This window comes from Echeneis naucrates, chromosome 23 (genome assembly GCF_900963305.1).
Source record: "Echeneis naucrates chromosome 23, fEcheNa1.1, whole genome shotgun sequence".
Taxonomy (NCBI): domain Eukaryota; kingdom Metazoa; phylum Chordata; class Actinopteri; order Carangiformes; family Echeneidae; genus Echeneis; species Echeneis naucrates.
The window spans coordinates 12,322,181-12,347,056 of NC_042533.1; the positions used below are offsets into that span (position 1 = coordinate 12,322,181).

Sequence of the window (24,876 nt, forward strand, 5' to 3'; positions counted from 1 at the left end):
AGCTCTCTTGTCAAAGGGTCAAAGAGTCATAAGCTTGTTCAGGCAGATTCAGGCCCTTCATGGTGTATAATACTGCTCAGTTAGAGGATAACATGGGGCATTTTTAGTTCCTGTCCTTATATTTTAGATCACTGCAGATTGCTGATCGTGTGCAAAGTGGCAACTCTCTGGGACTCTGGGGTAAACAACAGGTACAGGGTAAACACATTCCAATGTACAATTTAGCAACAACACAATAATCTTAGTGAGCTGGAATGCTGTAATATACTGTGTATACAAGCATTTTGCTCAATGATAAATTACGTTCACATCAACTACCTTGAAATATAATAGGTAGGACACTTGATAACTCTCCGTAAACTCCTGTAAAAGCCATTAGCGTCTTTAGTCATGAATAACATCACATCTATTCAGCCATATTCAGAAAAGAGTGAGGCACCTACTCTGTTCTATGATTGACTCTACAAGTAAAAAATAAATGCATATTTACATTTTAACATTTGGCAGCAGTTTTAACCAAGGGGATGAAAAGACATCAATGATGCTTCAGAGCAGTAGAGACCTTAGTGTAAGTACATCTCTTCAACAGGCACAGTGAGATCAGGTAGAGAAGTGCACATGAAGTGTTTGACATGTCAGATGTGTCAGGAGAGGAGCTGCTCTCAGGAGATGGGTCGAGAAGACGGCGGGACATCCCTGCTCTGACAGGATTCAGTAGCTTGTTCAGGCAATCACAGACCAGAGCAGTCAGGACTGAGATGATCTTGTGGCTGACATTATTCAGTAGAGAAAACACAGAGGTTGAGGGGGATACTAGAGTCTAAGTTCAGGCATAGCGTTTTTATGTTGTGTTGTAAGGTATTGCACCCAACAAAGTGTACATATCTAAAACTGTGCTGTAGAAGCCTAAAAGACAAAATTCTAAAGTGCGTTTAAGAATGAAACCAGAAATGAGCTGATCTGCCTACATAGGGAAAAAGTTTCCCCTGGTCAAATACTTGTAATGGCTACCAATGAAAAGACTTATATGTAGTACCTTATAAGCCAAAGAAATTATGTGCAGCCCCAGTGTTGCCAGCATCCACTGTGAATGGTGAAAACAAAATGGATAATGAATTAGCAGCCTCACAGACCTTGTTTTTGCTTGCAGCTGTTGAGCAGTTAAATTCTTATGATGCTACAGCTGTCTCCACTGTTCATCGTATTATTTTCTGCATTTAGCCAACTGCAGAGTGACAATCTACTTGGGAAAAAATTCTAGACTCATCAAAGTAGCAGCAAAATGTTATCAGCATGTTTTCTTAACTCTGTATTAATTGCATTATGTTTATGCTTTGCATTATGCTTTATCTGTACACGTCTCTCTCACTGGTTCATTTCTCCCACATTCACAACCTCTTAACCTGCCTCCCTACCACATAATGGTAACCTGCTAATCAAAGCAGCATAGATGAAAAACTCAAGCTAAGTCAAAAAAGCTAGGAGGTAAAACCTGAGCACACACAGGTGCTCACGTCTGGTTTGAGGATAAGAAGTGAATATGATGTTTGCACAGCCTCAGGCCCACTTACATCACCGTGCTCATATAGAGATCACAGCACACACACACACACACACACACAAAATACAGGGAGTTTCCCCTCATATTGCTGGTGTACATTACACCGCTGTCTCTCCCACATGATGTACAACTACAAAGGCTTCAAAGACCAACACCTCTAACCCAGGTCATCTCCCTGCAGCAAACAGGGTGAATGAACCCCTGCATCTGATACCTCTTAAAAGCACAACTTGGCAAGCCCGCTTCAGCAAACAATCTATCGACCATTTCACAGTGAATCTAGTTTCTCTGAAATCTGAACTCTCTACACAACATGCAATCGTGTAATCTCTAAATCCGTGTCCTGAATATTCCATGTTAGATATTTGGATACATTCTTTGACACACAAAAGTTAGGATATCTGGAGCCTCACTGCAAAAATGAATGCTGCTGTCATCAGCCTTGAAGCACCCGTCTCAGCTGAACCCTCCTAAGTACGGTCACAAGCATGTGTTTGTGTGAATATGAGAGCACACACAAACAGAGCATCAGTGCTGCTACCCTGTGCAGTGGGCGCTTTCCTCTGAAAGACCCTTTGTTTCCGTGGTGAGAAAAACTCAAAAGAAGCTTCAGCATGACTGACCAGGAGGGGTGAGCTGAAATAACCCTGTGTGTGTGTTTGAGAGCACACAAAAGGTTGCAATGTTAATATTAATAAGAAATTACCAAGGAGCAAGAGTGGAAAAAATGCCTTAGGGCAAAGAGATGTAGGAAGAGAGGAAGAACAAGTGAGGGTAGTTTATGAGCTTCCACAGCACAGATATAGAGAGGCTGAAGTGAGAAAGCTTATGGGTATAATTGATCGTCATTGAATCACTGACACTGGAATAATCTTTAAGATCAACATTGGTGACTTAGATACACCACTGATAAGAGCCTTCCAGTGTCACTGGAAACGCTAAATCCAAACAGTCTCCCAGTAGAGTGCAGGAAAAAGGACGCGATTCTGCTTTAATAAGACTAACCTTTAATTAAAAAAAAAAAAAAAAAAAAAAAAAAAATCAGACTAATCTACATGCACAGTGTTGTGGAAAATGCTAAAATCAGGGCCACGATAGAAATGCTGGGGTTTATTGTTTATAAGTGTTAACATTATTCACCACCTTAGCACAGCATTAAGCATGCTAACTTCCTCCAGATGTATTTTTAGTTTAGTTCAGTGTTTTGAGCTTAGCTTTAGCTCTGTTTAGCTCTGTTGTTAGCTTAGTTCAGAGTATGTTTTAATAAGTTTTGTGTTTTTAGTTTAGCTCTGTTGGTAGGGTTTTATTAATTTATTTGTGTTCTTAGCTTAGTTTGGAATTATTTTTATCTTAGGTCAGGGTATTCTTAGTTTACCTCAGTGTTTTTAGCTTAGATCAGAGCATTTTTTGCACAACAGTGTGTACGCAGTTCACCTGTGGCATAGGCAAACCGTAACCTCAATATCTTGGGCAGCCGGTCATGTGCCACTTACTCAGCCTGCAGAGCAGAACAAGGACAGCTGCGACTATATGATATTGAAAGACCTTCACAATTAAATACAAAGGAAATACCTAATCAACCAGGAGAGTCATGATTCGGAGAAGGAGAAGACTGCTACAGTATAGGTTTACTGGTGGGGGAGGAAAGAATGAAGACAAAATTGGAGGAGAGGAAGGGCAAGCTGGAGGGAGGACGTTATTTTTAGGTATGAAGGCTCCAGTGTCTTACAGTTGAATACACACACACACACAAATGTAAACACTGTACATGGCACAACATTACCCATCGCTATCTTGCTGTATGACAAACACAAACACAAAGCCCACAGGCCACAAAACACACAACTCACAACTCAGCTGACACACACACACACCAAGGTTTGATGGTCTACTGTCATCTGTTTACAGCAAGTATAGGGTGAGGTTTGACACAAACAAACAGGCTTACAGGGGCATACACTGTATATGTGTGTTGGTGTGTAAATGTGTTGGCTTAAGGTCTAGCCAACAGTAACACACTTCACCCATCCTCCAGTTACAAAACAGAGGCCGTTTGCGTTACAGATGATCCCCTTATCAGTGGTTCACACTGCCTTTGTCATCAATCCACATACTAGAATGCAAGCATGCACACACAGGCAAACACACACACACACACCTAGAAGGAAGTCTGCAGCAGGTGGACTACTAAAGTCCATGTGCAAATGCTGACTGTAAGCAAACAAGCAGGAAGTCTGACATACATTTCCTGAGCAGCTCGGATTTATTTAAAGCCGCACTCATCAATATTTACACATGAACGTAAGAATGAAATTATTGTGTGTGTGTGTGTGTGTGTGAGAATGAGTTGGATAACATTGACAAACCCACAGGGAATTATCACCAAGCACTGCTGCCCACCTCAGCTCAACCAAGGAACATTCAGCTGTACAACTGCTATTATTCAGTTGTCTGAATCAGTGACATAATGACACATTGTGATCATGATCTCTAGCTCAGTTCTACAAGGTAATGTATAAAAAGCTTGTCATTCTACTGCCATATACAAATAATCCAAATACAAATGAAAGGTTTGCCAAAAATGTAAAATGAAACGGTGGAGAGAGCCAAGTTAGTGTATTACCTGATGGTAAGTAATAAAGATGATTTTATTTTAATTTCAGTTACATTTGTTTTTTTAAATGGCTGTTTTGTTTTAAAATACAAAGCTTCTATATGAAAATAGTTTACCTCTTAGCTGATTAACAGTAATAAGATCAGCTTTCCAGGTTGCCATCATGTTGATAAGGGGTAATAATAATAATGCTTCAGTTTAAATATAGTCACTGTGTTGTTTATGCTGTGAAAGTGGCTGTTCTGTATCTGTCTGCTACATAACAACAGCACTGTTATTGCACATGAATGCTGTTCATGGGGCCCTGTTTGTCTCACTGTAGCCTCTGACTGTTTAAATAAAGTTTGCATACAGTGCTGCAGCTCTCATTTGTGAAATTGCATTTACTGTTAGGAAAGAATTTCAGAAGAAAAAATTATAACAGAATATGATTTTAAGGAGTTAAAAACAGTGATATGGAATTAGAATTATATATGCATTATATACATTAAATATATGAAAGATGTGTGTTATATTGTTATAATTGAATAGAGAAAAACACAGCTGGAGAAAAACGACATTCCAGTTGAGAGAGATGTATGAGCTAACACACACACACACACAACAAAACACAAAAAACTCACTCAGTTTGTTCTTCACAATCTATTTTTGGATAAATACTGACATGGCAACATTCTGTCTGACAAATGATACTCTTTAGACAGTATGTGTTCAGCTTTCATTGTTTCCCTGAAGAAACTCAATGTGGTAGACTGAGCCACGTGTTGGCACCATTCACTGCTTTTGATTTGGAAAAAACAAAAAAACAAAAAAAAAAAACAAACCCAAAAAACTGTGAAATGACAAAACTAAATTATGTTTTTGTTTAGATTCCTGGGCAGAGAAGACCAAACAGTTATTTCTTGCCCCTGCAGTCACAGCTACAGGCACGCACACCGAGAACATAAAGACAAAAGCAGCACTTCACCACAGAGATTTTTCAGGGATGTCAGGTCATCTCACACAACGGAAGAAGACTGTGAATGCCCTCCTCCTGTTATCACCTCAACTCCTCCCTTTCTGTCGATTTATGGCTTTCTATTCTCACACCCCAACACTCCCCAGAGCACAGGCTTCAAATCCAACTCCATTCTCCCCAAGGCCTTTGGGAACAGGTGTTGCCTCCCTAAGGTGGCTCATTTTGTGTGAATCTGTGGGTGTTGTCTGCTCGCACAATCAAACAAAGCGGGTCCCGTCTTTTTCTTGTCTGTGTGCTGAGGCAGTTGGAACACCCCAGCCTGAGACAAGGGTGCAGTGTGTGCCATAAATTCATGAGATAAATCATTTTTGCTGCTCTTACAGGTGCTGTGATGCACAATGAAATATTAAACAAACATTTCCAGCACCTGGTCCATCATACACTTGCACATCATCTTAAAGCTAGAGGATAAAAGTTAGGTTTTAATCTTCATTATTTAAAGAGTTCTTTTCAAAATCTATGTTGCAAACTGCTAAACAATAAAATAAATGAATCAGTGAAATTGATAACTTTCAAAATAAAAAGCTGGCATAAAAACAAAGTAATTTAAAGTGAAATGTGCTCGCCAATGTTTGAAGAAGGGACTGAAAGCTAATCTGATTCTATAAACCTGATTTCTTCGGGCACATTGTTCCAGAGCCTCTGAGCCTTCACTGCAAATGCTCTGTCTCTTATTCTCCCGTCAAGACTCTAGAACAACCAAAGGACCCTTGCCTGAGGACCTCAAGGTACTAGTGAGTACAGAACTAGGAGGTCTAAAATACATGTGAGAGGTGCATCTGAGAGCTTTAAAAGAAATCAATAAATCTTAAAATCTATTTTAAAATGTACAGTGAATCCGTTTAGTCGGGCTAAAATTGATGGAACACATTGTATCTCTTGGTTCTGATTCAAAACCTGGCAGCACAATTATGTACGGTCTGAACATGATCAAACGATTTTTAGGCAAGACAAGTAAAAAGGCTTTCATACTTTCACTGCTAATTTTACACTTTTCCTACTTTTAACAATTCTCATAGAACAAGTTTTTTTTGAGCAAAAGACAGAAATACACCAAGCGTGTAACTGAAACCTGCTTCAAAATATATCTGAATGCAGAGAGGTGCAGTCAAAGACTTCTGTGGCCCAGATTCATCAAACAGCCTCCCCTCTTAAGTTTTTGAAGCATCTGCTGTCGAACCAGGGATCTCAGATTCTGCTTTCAGGCCTCACAATTGCACCGTTGCTGAATATAGTTTGAAATTTTTATAAGCTAGTGTCTATTTGATACCAGAGTTTCCACAGGGACACAAAGACAATTATTTTATACCCTACTTAATATAAACATGCTTTTCTTCAAATGTATGAATATAACTAAATAATCTTTAATGTTTTTGCAGTGCAGGAACTTTGCTGCTTTTTTTTTTTTCCTACTTTACTGATTATTCACTGAGAAAAAAAAAACATTAGATCAGACATGCTATGTGAACTTTAGAATTGGTAGTTTTCTTTACCAGGAACTACAAATACATCAGCACCAAAACTGAAAGCAAAGAACAATGGGCACTATTCTCTGCCTTCTTATTAAAAGAATATTTCAATATTTGGGAAATGCACTGATTCACTTTCTTGCCAGGAGGAGATTAACACAATTTTTCATAACTGTATACTAAATATGAAGCTACAAATCAGTTTAGCATTAAGGCTAGAGAGAGCTTTCCTGGCTGTGTGCAAAGGTTATAAAATCTGCCCTCCAACTGCTCTATAACTCACTGTTTTAACATATTATAGCTTGTTTATTTAATTTGTACAAAAACACAGTGTTAAAATGACACATTGTGATTGTACAAAGGGTTTTTGTGCCACACTGTCAGCCTGTGGCCAGATAACACAACGACAGGAAGTTACTGTGCCTAGCCAAGAAATTGTCTGGCAAAGATCCTTTAGTAGATGTTTCTGTCCGTCTTTACACAAGCCTGAGCTAACCAGCTGCTGGTGCTAGTTTTAGACATAACATACAGACACTTAGCCAGAGAGGTGAGTGACTGTGTTTCCCAAAATGTTTTTAGAGTATAATCTCTGACTCGAACATAACTCAGGGAGTTATTTGTTTCAGTTAGTTTATATTTGACTGATCTCACATCTGAATTTTAATGCACAACAGCCTTCACCTCAAACCATTTTGAAACAATGACCAGCCACTAGCTGAGAATCCAGTGATGTGATGACACAAATGTTCTTTTCCCACCTCACTGCACATCTGTGGCATTTATGACTGTTCATTAACTGACTGATGGTTGTTACTGATTTTAACTGGTTTCTGTCTTTAATGCCATGAGCTCATCAGGCTCGGCTCTCATCTGCCTGAGGGATTTACTCATGGCATCTTTCAGTGCTCCTGTAGGATGCTCATATTAATTTGACTGGGCCAGATAATCTGTGTATGTGTGGGCGCGTGTGTATATGCAAGTGTGTTACTCACCTGAAATTTATCTGACCTTTCTGAATGAATGAGTTGCTCAGCGATGCAACTACAATGACAAGCTTGAAAAATAAGAAAGCTACTGGAAACACATAAAGATTTTGCATATAGAATTCAATAGAAATATAAAATATAAATAAAGAAAATTAGTAAGACTTGACTACTTTCTGGGCTTAACAAGTGCCTATGGTCCAATCTCCGTCAATGTTTTCTGTGAGCTTTTGATGCACTTTGTTGGCACTAATTACAGTTAATGTCTGGGTGCAGGCAATGATCAACTCACAGGAAAGAAAGAAGGATAATTAAAGTTTCTACTTGAGATTAAAGAGGAACTTTTAAAGAGAGACTGAAATTTAAAGTCAGAGGAGCCAGCATGGTGAGAGAAGGCAAGTCTAACAAAGTTAGACAGTCAAACTTGACTGGGTGACATTAAGTTGCACGCGAAATAATTTCATTGTTTTGATTCTGTGAGATAGAACTGATCTAGAGCATCAGGCAGATGGTGAAAGTTGTGTAGAACGGGATGTACTGAACAGCAGAATGTCAGCTACAGCTGACTAAACTTGGCACAGACACTGTACCATGTATTTGAGTTTCTGTTGATGTACTATCTTCTGTTGTGTTGCCATTAAACCATTTTGAACTCATTTCTTAGGACAGATCTGAACAGTTAGTTTTTACATGAAATGCTTAATTTTACATGCCTTAGCAGCTGTTGTTGACAGTGAGCAGATAGTGAGCAGCAAAAGGAAATCCCCTGCTTCACCTTCTGAGGATGCCTCATGCTTGTTTTAAGCTCCTCACCTTGAAAGGACTGAATTAGAGGTTGGGGATTTGTGGCCCTGGACAAGCTTGTTCTCTCAGTCTGCAAAGCTAATGCAAGCACCAGGATCCAGTCAGATATTAGAAAGATTTTAGACCTGACAATCAGCAATGTGTCATTGTGTAGCTATTACTGATATGCAACAAGCCATTTTAAGTATAACTGATGCCTCTAATGTGATACTAATACACCTGGACAACTCCCATGATCCCACATAACTTAATGTCACCAACTGTCTTCTGCTATTGTTTTGGATCAAGAGTCCCCAACCAGCAAAAATTGCATTATGTAAAATTCAAGGTGGTTAGGGTTCATTAAGAAAACTTTATGGCTTAAGTTAAAACAAATTACCTTCATTTGAAAAGAAAGGATTCTATGATCGGCCAAACTGATATTGATAATATCTCAATTGCATATCTTAATTGTTCAACCCTACTAGTTTAAGCTTCACTCCAAGGCATTTAGACTCTCACTAGTCTGTGTAAATATTTCACAAACTTCAATTAGTTTTAATCGACAGTGTGTGTGTGTAAGTAATTCCTGTCTTCTGCTGCTCTAACAATACCAGTGGTTAATCTTCAGATTATGAGCCAGTCTCGCTCATCCAATTCGAACCTCAATAAACACCTGGCAAAGCATCATGGGAAGCAGGACATGATGCCAAGACATACAGCGATAATGACAGACAGACACAATGTGTGTCTGTTTGTGTGAGTTAAACAGAACAAAGACAAGTTGCATTTACTTTATACACGTGCACTCTCTCTCTGACAGACACACACCACCATCTTACAAGATTTAACACTCCCTCTGACAACCACACCCAAATACTAATATAAACATTGAAATACACACAAATATAGGTTATTTTGCTTTAGTGAAAAATAACACACACCAGCTGACAAGGTGTTTGATGCTGTGCCCGAAAGAGAATAAACTCACATCACTCCACATTCCTTACATTGCTCACATAACTTTCCTCATCTTTTTCCTCTTTGTGTGTGTGTGTTAGGTTTTATGGCTACAAATGCGTAACTGTGTGTTCAGGCTGTACCCAGCCCACACTGATTGTATTTATTCTGAAGCCCTAGAATTAGCCAGACCCCAAAAAAGCCCAATAATTACTACTTCACCTCCCTGATGTCCACCCTCTGGGTGTGCACTGACAGACACACTGAAACACACACATTCAACCACACATCCATGTACTCTCTAACTCACACATACAGATTCACACAAAGCAGCACACAAGACAGAATCACAACAAATCATTGACCAAATCAATGGCTCTGATCACACACACATATATGTGTGCCCACCCAGCTCTGATCAATAAAGTACTGGACACATATTAGTATTGTATAATTGAGAGAGAGCAAGACAGAGAAAAAGTGCAAGCTGCTCGCCTGGTTGTCAATAGCAACAGTGTTTTGGAGACAGATCATCAGTAAGTGCAGTCAGCCCTGCTTAAAAGCACGGTGGGATATATTCTGGCATCCACAGATGATGGCATCTCATAAGGTAAACTTTACAATTAAACACACTTTACATATGTTTTATGAAGTGTTTACATTAAATGCAGTTAAATATGATAGTAACATGAAGTTTCAGTAAGTGCCAAACTCTGGGTCATCTAGATGTAAGCACAGGTAGCGTCCCCGCCTGATGCACCTACAACGGTGCTACAGGTCTACTACATTCTGACTGGGCTTCAAACCCAAACCGCATCAATAATGTGGAGCAGCAGTGTACATAACATTATTTACATTGTTTCTTATCCAGTGCGCCAGCCTCAACTGCATTGAGGCAACTTTTGTCTTACAAATATAATTTCACTTTCTGTTTCCTCCATTTATCAATTGCTTGGTTCCCTTTTTCTTTTATCTATCTTCTTTTTTTATTGTCTATGTATATTGAGCTGCTGTATTGAACATTTTTTCCTCTTTGAGGGATCAACTAAGGGTTATTTTGTCTTTATCTATTTTTAAAGGGCAACTTCAGTGATTTAGTGCTGATCTTACATACAGTAGAGGACTCATGAGAAGCAGCTAACATGGTGAAAATCAAAGCTGAGGGTTTCTGCCATAAATCTTCAGACTCAAAGCCAAAGTCAAGATAATCTTTGATGACATCATTGGGGTTACTTTGGAAAACTCCTCTAGAGCCATAAAAGACATTACTCAAAAGTTTTTACTGAGTAGTTCTCTTAATGATGAGTGCTCCTTTGACAGCTGATTAATGAATAGTTAAAGCCTAAACCCTAGCCCCTGTGATGAAAATAAGCCATTACCACAGTAATTTTTTTCCTCCTTGAACTGCACTGAAGCAACAACAGATTCAAACTTTGCAAACCTAAAGACACATAAGGACCCAGAATATCTCAGTGAAGAACAGTAGATGGCTTTCAGCCCCAGCATTAAATTTTTCACAAAATCTGAATTCTGTCAATGTGCAACAACAATAAATAAATAAATAAATAAAAAAAACATGTTAACCAAGAGAAATTCTTGGTTTCATCAATTCTTGCAAGGAGAACCATCACATTGCTTTAACTTCTCCAACTAAAATCAGACTCAAAAAAGATTGCAACTCTGCCGTGAGAAAACTCAATGGACTTAACATCCTAATCCATCAGTCCCAGAAGAAGATGCAAGACAGTGAACATATTCACAGTACGTGGTCTCAGCTTTCCACTTCTCTCTATATCTAATGTATATATAACTTGGGGACAGGTCAATACAAGCGCTGCTATATGGCCCACAGATAGTGGTAGGGGATGTTAGGATAATTACTTTGTCCTTTGGGGGTGTATCACTCTCACAGCCAACAGTCTGGGTCTGAATGTGGGTCAATACACACGTATACGCATGCAGTAACACACACAGACATAATTGAGTGGCCAGTTGTCCCAGATGAAGGACTCTGGAAGTAGATCCCGGACAAACGGTGGAAGAAGAAACAAGCCTTTGGGCTTCACAGATGGCTCACATTAGAGAATGATCCAAAGTGGTCTATTTTACAGGTTATTGTCAGATGTTTTTAGAACTCGTATTCCCTTATTACCTCAGTTTCCCTGGTAACAACAGGATGGTGCACTGATATTGTCACAGTTTCTATGTACACGATTTGGCAATGAAACACAGTCATGTCTGTCTCTAGCCTCATGCCACAAATCACACAAACATCTTAAAAAAAAAAAAAAAAAAACAACTGGCAAAAGTCCAGAGTGATTTCATGGCTGTCAGACACTGGGATTTCATCAAGTCCAAAGACACTTTCTAGGGACAGTTTTCCCCTTGTAGCTTGGATGCAGCTCAAGCAGTACTTAAGGCCATTGCATGGACAGAAAAGTGAGTGTTCATAGATTTACATTAAAATGTGTTAAGTGATGTTCCTGTACGGTAATACACATTGGTACTAAAAAGTGAATTGTTAAAGATCTTGGTGTGTTTGTAGAAAAACATTAGAGTGGCACCTATGTGTGGGCATCAGTCAGTTTTTGCAAATATATAATGCTGCTAGGATAGAGATGTGATGCTCTAAAGCTCTTTTTGCTATGTTAAAAACTGATCTTCTTTGAATAATACTTAGGGGGCATCCTTAAGGCAGTCATGGATTGTCGGTGATTGTTGGTGCTTTATTCAGAAAACCAAACCAATGTTCTTCTCACCCCTGACTCCCACAGTTGGTCATTTATCTCCCTGTACCCCAGTGTTTCTGTCGCTTGGGGGGGTCGCCTGGCTGTCACCACGTTATGTAAACAAACCCAAATACTTGTGATGAATGGACAAAATAAGGTTTTGTGATGGAGGTTTGTGTGCGGGCTGCGGGTACGACAGAAGCAATGACAGGAGGGGTAAAACGGAAGGCAGCAGTGAAATATGAAAAGCAGCTTGAGCCTGGCTGAATTTATTCTTCAGCTGCCGTTTCCTCCGTGTTGTCACTTCCACGCACCGCCCGGTCAGGACCTCGACCTTAGCTGCCAGACCTAACCTAAAGCCGGGGTGCCCATTATCGGACAGACCGTGGCTCACCCTGCGGGGACATCGGAGCAGTTTTACCTGACAATGGAGAATTCCGTCGTTTTCGAGCCGACTCTCCGGAGCGGCCAGGCCCGGATGCCCTCCTCCGCTTTATCCGCCCTCTGAAAGAGCCTGAAACACAGCTCCGGCTCGGCTCGCTTCTGGCTGCAAACGCTCCGCTGGGGGGGAATTAAATATCCTCCAAAACGTACCGGCGGATACGAGGGCGTGTGCGGAGCGAGCCTCCGAAATGTCGCCGGAATGGCGGTGTGGCAGTTTAAAGAGGCTGGAGGAGGATCTGCTGTCGTCTGGAGACCGGAGGGCTGAACACCATCAGTGCTGCAACACCGTCTAACGGAACTTCCCGTCACGTTTCAAATTAAAACCGCTCACCGGGAACGCTGTTACTTTTGACAGCTTTCAAAATAAAGGCAACAATAACGTTTTTCACGAGTCGGGCTGAGCATTCAAATAAAACAATAAAGGAAATATTTCTCCAACATCTACGTGCACGGGACACAAATTCTTAATGTTATGTTTGGACATATTCAATCATTTGAGATGAAAGTTTTTTTATATATAAGTGTATATTTCAGTGAAGAAGTCAGCTTAGTTCTGGTGCTGTGAAACTGTACTGTTTGACTCAACTGGACGCAGATAAAAGAGACAATAGTATCTTTATTTCAACATTTTATATTCCGTTGTTAATTTACTTCTGACATATTAAAAGCGTGGAACATTGTTTGGTCTTTTAAAACGGGAGCGAGTATAAAAGAAAATTAATTGAATTAATTTAAAGGAGACAATAGTCAACATTATGTAGTGTTAAATATGACTTGTGGTTTGTTTGTCACCACGACTTTAATTAAATTAATTAAAACATAGCCAAATTACAATTACCTTTACATTGACAAATCTTTACATTTGATTTATTAGATTTTATTTTATTTTATATTATATTATTGCTGAAAATAAAAGATGTGTCATTCTTACATCCGTAATTAGATGCTGAAGGAGTAAAGTCCAAACTAGAAGATGTAATCGCAATATAACAGGCTGATATGCGTCTTAAATGGAACAGATGGCGTTGAGTCAAAATTGAGTAGTTGCATGTCGCCCCCTGCTGTAAAATAGCCACAGCTACTACAATTGCCGGTATGAAATTTTACATTTGCACATTTGAAATACAGATGATCAGTAAATAGGACAAAATACCCTGAACAAGCCCAATGTTAATAAGAAGAGATGTCAAGTGTTGAATGACAATTTGGACAGTTTGTTTTTAAGGTTGAAAGACCTTTACCATACATTGACTACCTCCTGCTGAAAACAGACAGTACTGGACGATAAACTGTGGATGCCCAGAGTAAATCTCTATTCAAAATGACCGTTGGACGCAAATGACATGACTGAACGTAACACCAAAGTGTCCTATAAAGACCACACAAGTCGCTACAAATGTAGACCGCAAAAAGGGGGAGCGCCATGACTCCATTAAAACGGTAAGGTGTGCATGTTTGTACTCTGTTGCAAAAATGCTGCTGTCAGAAGTGGGATTCGAACCCACGCCTCCAGGGGAGACTGCGACCTGAACGCAGCGCCTTAGACCGCTCGGCCATCCTGACATAGGGGCAGCTGTCCATATTGATATTATTATTCTGTCATCACATTATATACACATATATTCCTCTATGCCTTTTATTTTGAAAATATAAAGCCCTGAATGAATGTGAATGACGTCACTCGGACGGTTTGTAGCGGTTCCATGGTGTAATGGTTAGCACTCTGGACTCTGAATCCAGCGATCCGAGTTCAAATCTCGGTGGGACCTGATTTTGATACACGTGATGGCAGACCTGTAAATCACCACTTCCTGCTGACAAGAAGTGAACGCTTGAAAAGCACAATTAATAAGGTAAAGGCTGAGCTATCAAACGGGACTACAGGAACTTAATAATTCGTCTTTGTTTTATCGCCTGAAGTGGAATTTGAGCTCACCACACGACTGCACTTTTTGCAGGCAGCCCACTGGTTCCATGGTGTAATGGTTAGCACTCTGGACTCTGAATCCAGCGATCCGAGTTCAAATCTCGGTGGGACCTGATTTTGATACAGATGTGCAATTCACATTTTTGCACAATGTCAAATTGTGCGACTGTGGGAGTTATAACTCCTAAAATATGAACTACAAATGCTGCCATGTGTATGTGTTTTACTCTGTGAAGACATCCAACCATTAGTTTTTTTGCTGCATGTGCCTGTTGGACATGCAGCACACAAACAGCTGGTGCCTATTTAGGCAAGAAAAATTATTAACTGCTTTCTGCACGTCCTCTGCAACCTGAGTGGGTAAAAGTTGACGACCCTTTTGCACTGAACTGCTGAATGAATAGATGAAGTGTTCCTTAGTGTTCCTTATTCATTCAACAGTCCCATAAAACCTTGGTTACGAAACAAATGGTACAGATAAACACTGACAGATAAAGTGAATAACATTGATTATTTCGTAATAATAGTATCTGTCAGTGGCTGAGGAATGTCAGGTTGGCATGGTCCGATGGAACATTTAATCAAACCCTATTTTACAAAGCTTTACAACACTAAGTAGGTGGTCATAACTGGGTGGCTGATGACTGCTTATCTTGAACGAGCACAACATGCACAGGGTTGCTGTACGGATTTAAATTTCACCGTGGGCGCACCACATATGACAAATAAAGATCTTGAATCTTGAGCCCAGAATCATATTGAGTGCTATACCATAAAGCCTAATCTAAAGAAGGTTCCACCGAGATTTGAACTCGGATCGCTGGATTCAAAGTCCAGAGTGCTAACCATTACACCATGGAACCTGTGGAAAGCTCTTTGACTGTCTTGCAAGTTCGACAAGTCCTATTACAAATTGGAATCCCACTGCCCATGCCTCATTTCGTCATATTAATAGAGCTTTCATATTGACATGAGCCTCTTCTGAAAGGATATAAGGCTTAATCCAGGGTTTTCTGTCACCAAATAAGTTCGACTGAACACCCTCTCAAAATCATGTCCCACCAAGATTTCAGGAGGGAATCACTGGATTCAGAGTCCAAAGTAGCTATTATAAAAAGCTACCTCGCAGTCAGGATGGCCGAGCGGTCTAAGGCGCTGCGTTCAGGTCGCAGTCTCCCCTGGAGGCGTGGGTTCGAATCCCACTTCTGACATCATACTTTTGGCCTGAACTGTGATATTTCAGAGACATTTGTCAGCTAAGATGTAAGCCCCAGACATGACATGGCATAAAAAAAAAGGAAGGAAACTGAGATAGATATCAATGCATGTAAGAAATCAGTGATTTGTCACAACCTGGAAACCAAAAAAAGCCATATATATATATATAAAGCCAGAATAACTGATGTACAAAGTATAAGCCAGTCACTGAGTTAGTTAAAGCTTGCTTTACATGTAAAGTTTGAAAGTGCTTTGCTTGTTGGAAAATGGCCCTGTTGTTTGTTTAAATTTTGTCTGATGAGCCCATAAAGTCAGCATAAAATATGTGACAGCAATAGAGTCACACTAAATTGTTAGAAAGGCTCCTCATGGAACGTTATATTTATTTTGTGACCAAAAATTTATATTTTGTGGGAACAAATGAATATTTTGAGGAAACGTAATAGTATTTTGTGCGCATGTTATGCTCGGGCTCCGTAAAGATGTAGTTCCTGTTTCCTTTCAGTAGAGAGTCTTGGTGGTAGGTCTATAGTACAGCCACATTTCGGAATGAACCCCATCTGAGAAGGTGAAACTTTTAAATCACCAACTAAAGTTCACTGAGCAACCTCTCAAATAAATAAAATCAGGTCCCACCGAGATTTGAACTCGGATCGCTGGATTCAGAGTCCAGAGTGCTAACCATTACACCATGGAACCAGTGGTTCACCAAACCACACTGCCAGCATGCCACGAGTTTGAAACCCACTTCAGACAACTCTTGACATGGAAGAACTGGGACAGCACAGTTGTGGTGTCAGCGGGATTCAAACTTGCGCCACTGTGAGATAGGTATCTGCTGGTTGTATGGTGCAATGGCTGGCACTGTGGACTCTGAATCCATTTCAGAATATGTTGGAGGTGTTGCCATTGGAGGAGCATTTCTCAATGTATTTGTTCCGAAAAAACTCACAATGACACACCAACATTGACAGCTGTGCTACAACAACACCTAAAAAGTAAGAGGTAGTGACCTCCAGTGACCTCCAGTGTAAAACACAGGAGCACCAGTGTAGATGGATGCAGAATAACCCCACAATATTAAAATATCCAGAGGGCCACAAGAACACACAACATATTGAAACAGGCACAATTTTGAAGTTATATCACTGTCATATCAGAGGTTATTTACTATTAAGCAGCTCCACCAAATTTAGGACTTAACGGTGGCAAACAAACCCATGGCCTGCAGCACAAATATACAAATGTGCATTTTCACACAGAAAATATATATGTGTAAAGTTACTGAGTGCTGAACAGATCAGTAGCAGAGGTAATAAGGAGTCTCCTACCTTGGGCTGCAGGCAAGGTGCTCCAGGAGTTTCAACAATCCAAATGCAGCCTCGCACCCAGGAGTATGAAGTCCAATGGATGTGTATTGACTTCACATATCAGTGTAAACATGCGAAACCGAGCCTGAAAAAACGCTGTCCAGCGATGAAGCCTTTGATTGCAGCTCCTGCAGTGCTGGCTGGACACCTGGGGCTGCAGAGAAAACTACAGGGAAGAGATAGCAGTAGACTAGACTGTATTTCAATTAGACTTTTTAAGGTGCTGATTTGACAAAAAAATCTAATCAATCTAATAAATTTACTTTGTGAGCTATCTTATTTTATTCTCCACAAAATTCCCGCATCTGCTAGCAGCATAGTGCTAATTGACGAATCCTACCGTGGAGCTGATATGACCCGCCTCCCTCGGGCTCTGATTGGCCGATGGTCGTTCCCTTCGATCTTCAGATTGGTTAGTTTTAAGTACGAAAGACGAGGTTAGCGTATGTCTTTCTTTATTTTTTACTTTTTTAACTACACTACAACTAGAATTATACAAGCAAGCAAGGTGCAGATAAACGGAGAACGGGGTCCCTCCCACTCTCCCACCCGCAGAGGAGAGTTACCTGACTGTTTTGTTTGCTTGTTTGAGGGGTTTTCCAGATTCTATATTTTTTATGAAAATCCCTGTAATTGCCACTGAGCGATCAGGTTGCTTTTAAAATGCAACACATTGGTAAAGTTTAAACAACACTAATAATAATAATTTCAACAGTTTCATTATGATTTATTAATAATAGCGATCAATAACATTGGATAGACTGTGATTATGGCTTCTCACATGTATTCATCTGACAGTGTTGCAGTGAGAAAAGGTAAAGGTTCTCTATTAAAAATAAATACAAACAAACAGATCATTCAACTGGTCCATATAACAGATACCCAGAGGAGGTGGTCAGGACCAGGAATTGTAGTGCCCTTTGAGCAGCTTGTCAGTGGGTCTGACCACTCAGTATCTTTAGTGCTCCTAGTGGTAGGGACAGCTGGTCCGTGCCAGAGACCATTGTCCAGGGACAGACCGGGCTACAACCCCTGCCGTAATGTAGGTCAGATGTAAGCGATGTTTTTCCACACGGCTGATTAGTAGGTGTCATAACACCAAAGGATCCACGTCAGATGTTCGTCTCCCACACGTGATCGCATATAAAAACGCTGGTTGAGTTTGCTTGTGCAGTTAACACAGTGCACTTTGTCCCACTTAGTCAGGCTTTCCTTGGATCTCCGTGAGTCACAACGGTACTCCAACAAGAGGACTGACGATGGCTCGGGCTGCAGAAAGACTCAAACAGCTGATCAATCATCTCGATCAACCACCAGCTTCGATCGTATCCTTTCATTGGCCTATAATCGGCTGTATCGCTGGACCGGCACACCGAGCAGCCGGTAGCACAGACCGAGTTCTCTCTGTGGTCCGCAACTCCTGCGCAGGCTAACAATTCTCCAGCAGCAAGTTGTAGTAGAAATTTAAAAACCAAAGGCTAAGAACACCAAACCATTTAGTCAGGCAGCCAGCATTGTGAAGGGGCAGATACCACGGTTAAACCTAACAGTGAAGTTATTGTTGCTATTGGCTAACCCCCCCTCCCCCCCTTAACTGGTTTTCATCAGAAAGCTGCACCAACCTCAGCTGCAACGGTCACCGACAGAGGTTATCCCCAGAGACTGAGGTAAGGAGCCACCTTTATCTCCAAAGTAATTCCATATTGTGAGTCAGTTGTCTTTGGGTAAGTGTATTGGTGTACACAATTATAAACTCCACCATTCACCTCGGAACCAGTTTTGTCAGGTATGTATTAAATAAATTTGTTTATTCAAGAGACAACAAAAAGGATCTTTCTTTTTTTTCCCAGGTGATTAAGTGGTAGTGTCGTGATATAAAACAGTTATTTGCGCTGGGTAAACTTTGTCTTCTGAAGTGAGGACACACCCTGCAAAAAAAAAAGATAAGATATTTACTAAAATGTGATGCAACATGAGCCAGTGTCTGTCAAACATTTACAGAGTTTGCAGCAGTATTTCATTCCAACTAAATCACCATATTGAACTACAGTGCATTGTCACCCTTTTTGTTTTTTGGTAGATACAGTTTCGATACTGGCCTACTGACTCCAGAGCAGCGACTGTTCTATGAGGAAAATGGCTTCATCCTCATCAAGAACTTGGTCTCTGAGGAAGACATCAGCAGGTTCAGGTGACCAGCACAATCTCAGCAACTACAAAGAAAATTACGTATTATATATACACAGAACCAGTCAAACATTTGGACACACTTTCTCCTTAAAATGAATAGTAAAGTGAGGTCCAAATGTTGAACAGGTACTGCACATATTATTTATTTATATATAAATATACACACACACACACACACACACACACACACACACACACACACACACACACGGTGTTTTTATAAAAGTACAAAAAACAAAAAAAACGAGAAAAAAAAAATCTCAGCACAATGAGTGCGCGACGCCTGTAATGCTGTTTCCTATGATTACGAACCACAGGTTTAATTATAACATGGCACAATTGTAAATCTGTATTAAATACTACAGTACACCCATACTGTCAGTGAAATAATATTTTAGCCGAATTCACCTGTTGGGTGTTGAACATGATCCATGTGCCTCCATCAGGCAGGAGTTTGAACGGGTTTGTCGACAACAAGTTAAAATTCCTGGTCTGCTGGTGATGAGAGATGTGGCGATCGCCAAGTCAGAGTTTGTGCCAGATCAGAAAGCTGTCACCAAACTCCAGGACTTCCAGGAAGACACTGAACTCTTCCGATACTGCAAGTTACCGCAGGTACAACTCTTTCACACACGTGCGCGCGAACACGATTTAAAAAATAAATAAATAAATGTTAAAGTAGTTTTTGAAGTACTTTAAAGATTGACGTGTGCCTATTTCTTTCAGATCCTGGATTATGTGGCGTGTTTCACTGGTCCAAACATCATGGCCATGCACACCATGCTGATCAACAAACCACCTGATGCAGGTATGGGGTGAGGCAACCTCAATGCCAGACATGAGTTGCTTCCATTTATTTCACTGGACGTACATTTTTGAAAAAAGAAAAAAAACCAAAACACTAATATTGACTAAAAAGGCCAAAGATGGAGCCAATCATGCCAACCCTGTCTACATAGCAAAGAGCAAGATTAGTTACAGCTAATTGATACAGAAAAAAAAAGTCATTGTGAGATTTGCCACTCTTAAAAGCGTCTTCCTAAGAAATCCCTGCTTCTTATACTGCTCTATTATATCTATTTTAAATTAAAGCCTATCCAGCCTCATGTAAATATCATCTATCCTCACTTTAATAGTCCAAAGTGAAGTTCTGTTGTAAACAACGTGATCACTGCCCATACTGTTTCTTTGCATGTTACTACCACCAACTCTCCCTAAACCAAAAGCAGGAGAGAAAGTGACAAACATTTGTAGAAACTCTGGAGGGAGAATAAAAACTAGTCCAATCATTCATATCATAATATTTAATCAAGTCGCAAGGAGAACAGAAATAGCGCCAAAATAAAGATTACCAAAAAACAAAAAGAAACATTTTCCTCTTAAAACAGATTCAGCTGTTAGGAAATGTCTTGCATACCCTGTGTTTCAGGTAAGAAGACATCTCGTCATCCAATGCATCAAGATCTGCATTACTTCCCATTCCGACCAGCTGACAGGATCGTGTGCGCATGGACAGCGATGGAGAAGGTGAACAGGCAGAACGGGTGCCTGGTCGTCTTGCCGGGGACACACACTGGCACACTGCAGGAACACGACTACCCAGACTGGGAGGTACACAAACCCAGAACTTCTGCCAGGCACCAGGCACCAGAAGGTGCAAAAACATTTACCATATAAGCATCGTTTTTGTCTCAGGGTGGGGTCAACAAAATGTACCATGGTATCCGAGACTACAACCCAGAGCATTCCAGGGTGCACCTGGAGATGGAGAAAGGTGACACCGTCTTCTTCCATCCTCTGCTCATCCATGGCTCCGGCATGAATCAGACACAGGGCTTCCGAAAGGTACCACATTACCCACAGTGCTCCTGGGGTTGTAGCATTCATTAGTCCAAACAAGCTGAATCAGTTAAAAGTGTCAAATAAAATGTGTGACAACGTGTGTTTCAAGGCCATCTCCTGCCACTACGCCGCCGCTGACTGCTATTACATTGATGTGAAGGGAACCTCACAGGAAAACATAGAGAAAGAAGTGAACGACATCGCAACCAGAAAGTATGGTGTGGACATTCCTTTCAAGGTCAGATTTTTACATTCACACAGAACATTCCCCATAACAGCAACTCGGTATAACCTGGGAAAAGGCTTTGATGTCATGGGTTTAGGCAGGACCCAAGAGCGGCACAACAGCAGTCGTTATTCAAATCCTCACAATAATTGAGCAACAATCCACAATAATGTCCTCACTGTTCAGAGTTCAATTAATGTCTCTGCCGGGATGTGAACCCAGTGACAGACAGCGAAAATACCACTCAACCACAGAGCAGGCTGGCTGAGGGGGCAGCAGGAACGGACTCTCAAAATAGGTAGCAGGCAATTTACTCAGGACAGCCTTACCGACCAGACCGCACAGTCAGGGGCAGAAGCCAGGTCAGATTTCTGACACAGAGACAAGGAGGCGCAGTCAATACCAGAGCAGGCCGGAAAAGAGTGCTGGAGAGTAGTGCATGACACAACCGCAATCTGGGCTGTTAAAATACTGGCTGGCTGATGAGTGGAGAGGAGCTTCAGCTGGTGAGACTGGGTGAAGGAGGTTATGACTGATGAGGGGTGGTAAGGCAGGAGGTGAGAGAGTGTGACATATAAAGTATTTGATACTGTTTGTCTGCAACTGGATTTTGCAGACAACTGTTTCATTGACACTACAATTAATTATTAACTTGTATATTAAAGGTAGATCAGCATTGCCACTTGTGAGCATTACTAAGAAGGAAAAAGAATATTAAAGATTTAAGGGGCCACCCATCGTAAATGATGTTCACTTTATTTGTCAGAAGTGACTGAAACACTGTATGCCTCCACTATTTCAACTCTAACTATTCCCTACTGATGAACTGAACCTTTAACTGTCCCCTATAGGATACCTGGGCTTTCCGAGGGCGTCTGGTTCAGGGAGAGAGGCTTACACTCTGAGGACACCAGGCTTACCTGCGAAGTCACCATACAACTGTAGGGTGAACAGTCACTGAGCTGAAAGGAGAACAGACGAACATTGCTACAGGCAGTGACAGTGCTAACGGCTTCCTTTTAGCTATTTCCTCTTACGGCACAATCACTAATTTCCTTTAGCTTAGGAGGAATGTTCTGGCATTTTTTGGGGTAGTGTGATGTAGTGTGATCGGTTCCCTCTTAAAAAGAGGGACATCTACAATTAACTGCCAATAATATAATACAGTTGAACATAAAAGACAAAATCTGTCAGCTGCTTCTTACAAGTAATGTGCTTGTGTGGTGTAATGGGTTGTTTTGGTAAGCCACATATGGCATTTTTGTAGGACATACGTAGGTGATTGATTCCCCAAAATCTACAACGTTACTGCTTGTTTAAGTCAGACTAATTTTCTAAAAATCACTTCTTTGTTAATGATGGAGTAGAACTATTTGGCTTTGATATAGGTCTAAACTCTAATGACTGCCATTGTGATTCTTACTTTTGGGAAATTCAGTGGGATTTGCATTGTGCTTTTTGCAGTTCATATGGTAGTATGTTGGGTCTATCTGTAGTCAGAGATAATGACACTCAGTTGAAGCTGTTGACGCGGTTCTTCAGGGGGGAGATTGTAACAATGCATGTGTACTCCTGTGACTGCTTGCAACAGTCTCAATAAACCAAATTTAAAAATACGAACGTGCATCATTTTCACTTCATGAATTTTTCTTCCTTTCACATATAAATCAGGGAAATTTGCTCAAAACAAAACAAAATTTGAACAGTAGAACCCAATGTTGGTATAAAAGAATGGAGCTTCTGTCAGGCAGAGGACTGTTTCCTGGTATCCCACAAAAAACACATGGGCACGCAGCTAAGTGTACGCATGTGTCTGTGCGTGCATGCCTGGCTGCAATAAAACAGCACCTTTGTTCAAAACTCAAAGTGAAGAGCTGAGTGTAATTCAGAAATGCAGGGAAATTAATTCCCATGCAGGAACAGCTGAAATGTGGAAGCTGTGTCACAGTCAGCAGTACAGAAGAGAACAGCGCTAAAGTGCCTCACACACACAAATACACACATTGGGGACAAACACTCAGCGTATGTTGACACACAAACACATTGCACAGAGGAGCACCGGTACATTACTTCAACAAACCCACCCAGGCATAAAAAATAATTCATACCTATCTAGTTTCCATGAAAGGAAACTGATTTAACTACATCACACACAGTTGAAGGTATTGTTGGTATTCTGCACGTTCAGCAGCTTGCAGCATAATGCAGCATTAAACACGGGTTAGTGCGGCGAGGTATGTATGCTGAACCCTGGGATCCGTCTTATCTGGAGCAATAATGAATAGGTCCAGTCCAGCAACATGATTTTATCACCTGCACACGCTCTGCCTGAGGGGGATACACATATCATTCATGTAGACACGTAACAATATACCACAGTGTCAGTTGTGTCAGAAAAGCCAACAAAAGGTATAAAAACCGGTCAAGACTGTCATGAAGTAGTATAATAATAGGGGTTGTTTTCTTCCTTTTCTTATTTTATTGTACCTGTACAGCATATTATTATAGTTTCCTCTTGAGGGATTTGCAAACAGATCTCACCTCATTCCAGTTTAAATAAACTTTGGCCACCAAACAAACAGAGAGAAACAAAGGCGGCACTGACACAGTTTTGGCTAACTGATTGGCTGACCACAGATACAGATTTCCTCCACGGACACCAGACCAGAAGAACGGTTCTCTGCCCCTCTCTCCTTCAAAACAACTTGCAGGAAACTGTAGCTTGTGGCTGTGTCCGCTAGTGTGACTGCTTAGTGATTTGCAGCAGCAGACGGCCTCTGTTTCCTCAGGGTTTGTTCCATGTTGACTCCCCCCTTTGTCTCTTTCAGAATTAGAAACAGAAGCAGAAGGTTGTACTGATGATACTTTTCTTTCCTGAGACAGGCCGCTTCACATTTGTCTTGGACCTAGAAAAACAGTTGGTTGACTAATGCATTTCAATTTCTTCATATTCAACACTTTCATAGTTAGAATGGGAAAGACAAACATTCCCTGTTTTTATCTGAAATGAAAATATTTATAAGATGTATTTGCGATTTTAGGAACTAAAAACTACCTCAGCATAGTTTTACATAATCAAAAGGCAAGTTTTTCAGACAATAGTGAAACAGGTGCAGGGCTTAATGTGTGGTTGAGGGTAATGACAGCATTGTTGTGACATCACAAAGTAACCAGTCCTGACAGCTGCTTTCTGAATACAGACTGAGACCTTTGATACTTTCACTGTGTTAATACATAACTGTTTAGACTGTGTGGGACCTTTAGTGAATGATCTTATTGTCTTTCAGCTCATTGTTTTTTTTAATTACTGGGCCTGCGAAGGTATATCTGTTTGAAAGCCATTCCCAGGTTTTGACTTTGGGCCTCGCAACTTTCTGATGCACAGACTTCACTTGCATCGGTTACCAAAAGCCCGATTTCCATTCGCCCGCCCTCTTCTTTTAATTCACTTCACCCCATTATTCCTTATGGTTTTTCTGCCTCTTCTCAACTCTTGGGGAATTGAAATTCCAGCAGCGTCCCTCCCCCTCTTTCTCCTCCCA

At 40.7% G+C, this 24,876-nt stretch overlaps 2 protein-coding genes and 6 non-coding genes across 11 annotated transcripts in view; 4 read left to right on the forward strand and 4 right to left on the reverse strand.

Moving 5' to 3' along the window:
• cdk17 (cyclin dependent kinase 17) overlaps window positions 1–12,835 on the reverse strand; it is a 34,722-nt gene extending 21,887 nt beyond the window's left edge. Inside the window, exon 1 of the mRNA XM_029495024.1 lies at window positions 12,539–12,835. The gene's annotated coding sequence lies outside the window, so the exon portion shown is untranslated. The remainder of the gene's footprint in view (window positions 1–12,538) is intronic.
• Window positions 12,836–14,041: 1,206 nt separating this feature from the next.
• On the reverse strand, window positions 14,042–14,124 carry trnal-cag (transfer RNA leucine (anticodon CAG)). The gene has a single exon. It is a non-coding gene; the product is annotated as a tRNA-Leu (tRNA).
• Window positions 14,125–14,258: 134 nt separating this feature from the next.
• trnaq-cug (transfer RNA glutamine (anticodon CUG)) lies at window positions 14,259–14,330 on the forward strand. The gene has a single exon. It is a non-coding gene; the product is annotated as a tRNA-Gln (tRNA).
• A 199-nt stretch (window positions 14,331–14,529) lies between these two features.
• On the forward strand, window positions 14,530–14,601 carry trnaq-cug (transfer RNA glutamine (anticodon CUG)). Its single transcript has one exon. It is a non-coding gene; the product is annotated as a tRNA-Gln (tRNA).
• A 678-nt stretch (window positions 14,602–15,279) lies between these two features.
• Window positions 15,280–15,351, reverse strand: trnaq-uug (transfer RNA glutamine (anticodon UUG)). Its single transcript has one exon. It is a non-coding gene; the product is annotated as a tRNA-Gln (tRNA).
• Window positions 15,352–15,616: 265 nt separating this feature from the next.
• On the forward strand, window positions 15,617–15,699 carry trnal-cag (transfer RNA leucine (anticodon CAG)). Its single transcript has one exon. It is a non-coding gene; the product is annotated as a tRNA-Leu (tRNA).
• A 634-nt stretch (window positions 15,700–16,333) lies between these two features.
• Window positions 16,334–16,405, reverse strand: trnaq-cug (transfer RNA glutamine (anticodon CUG)). Its single transcript has one exon. It is a non-coding gene; the product is annotated as a tRNA-Gln (tRNA).
• A 1,643-nt stretch (window positions 16,406–18,048) lies between these two features.
• Window positions 18,049–22,921, forward strand: phyh (phytanoyl-CoA 2-hydroxylase). Of its 4 annotated transcripts, none has more exons than XM_029495261.1 (10): window positions 18,049–18,194; window positions 18,279–18,401; window positions 18,685–18,743; window positions 19,157–19,267; window positions 19,713–19,881; window positions 19,993–20,074; window positions 20,696–20,877; window positions 20,962–21,111; window positions 21,218–21,346; window positions 22,186–22,921. In XM_029495261.1, the coding sequence occupies exons 2-10, from the start codon at window positions 18,336–18,338 to the stop codon at window positions 22,237–22,239; spliced, it is 1,002 nt and encodes a 333-aa protein (XP_029351121.1). In that variant the 5' UTR covers window positions 18,049–18,194; window positions 18,279–18,335; the 3' UTR covers window positions 22,240–22,921. The 4 variants fall into 4 exon arrangements, with proteins under 4 accessions (XP_029351121.1, XP_029351120.1, XP_029351123.1 ...); XM_029495263.1 differs by having other exon boundaries at window positions 18,062–18,194; window positions 18,283–18,401; XM_029495262.1 differs by having other exon boundaries at window positions 18,095–18,129.
• The last annotated feature ends 1,955 nt before the right edge of the window (window positions 22,922–24,876 follow it).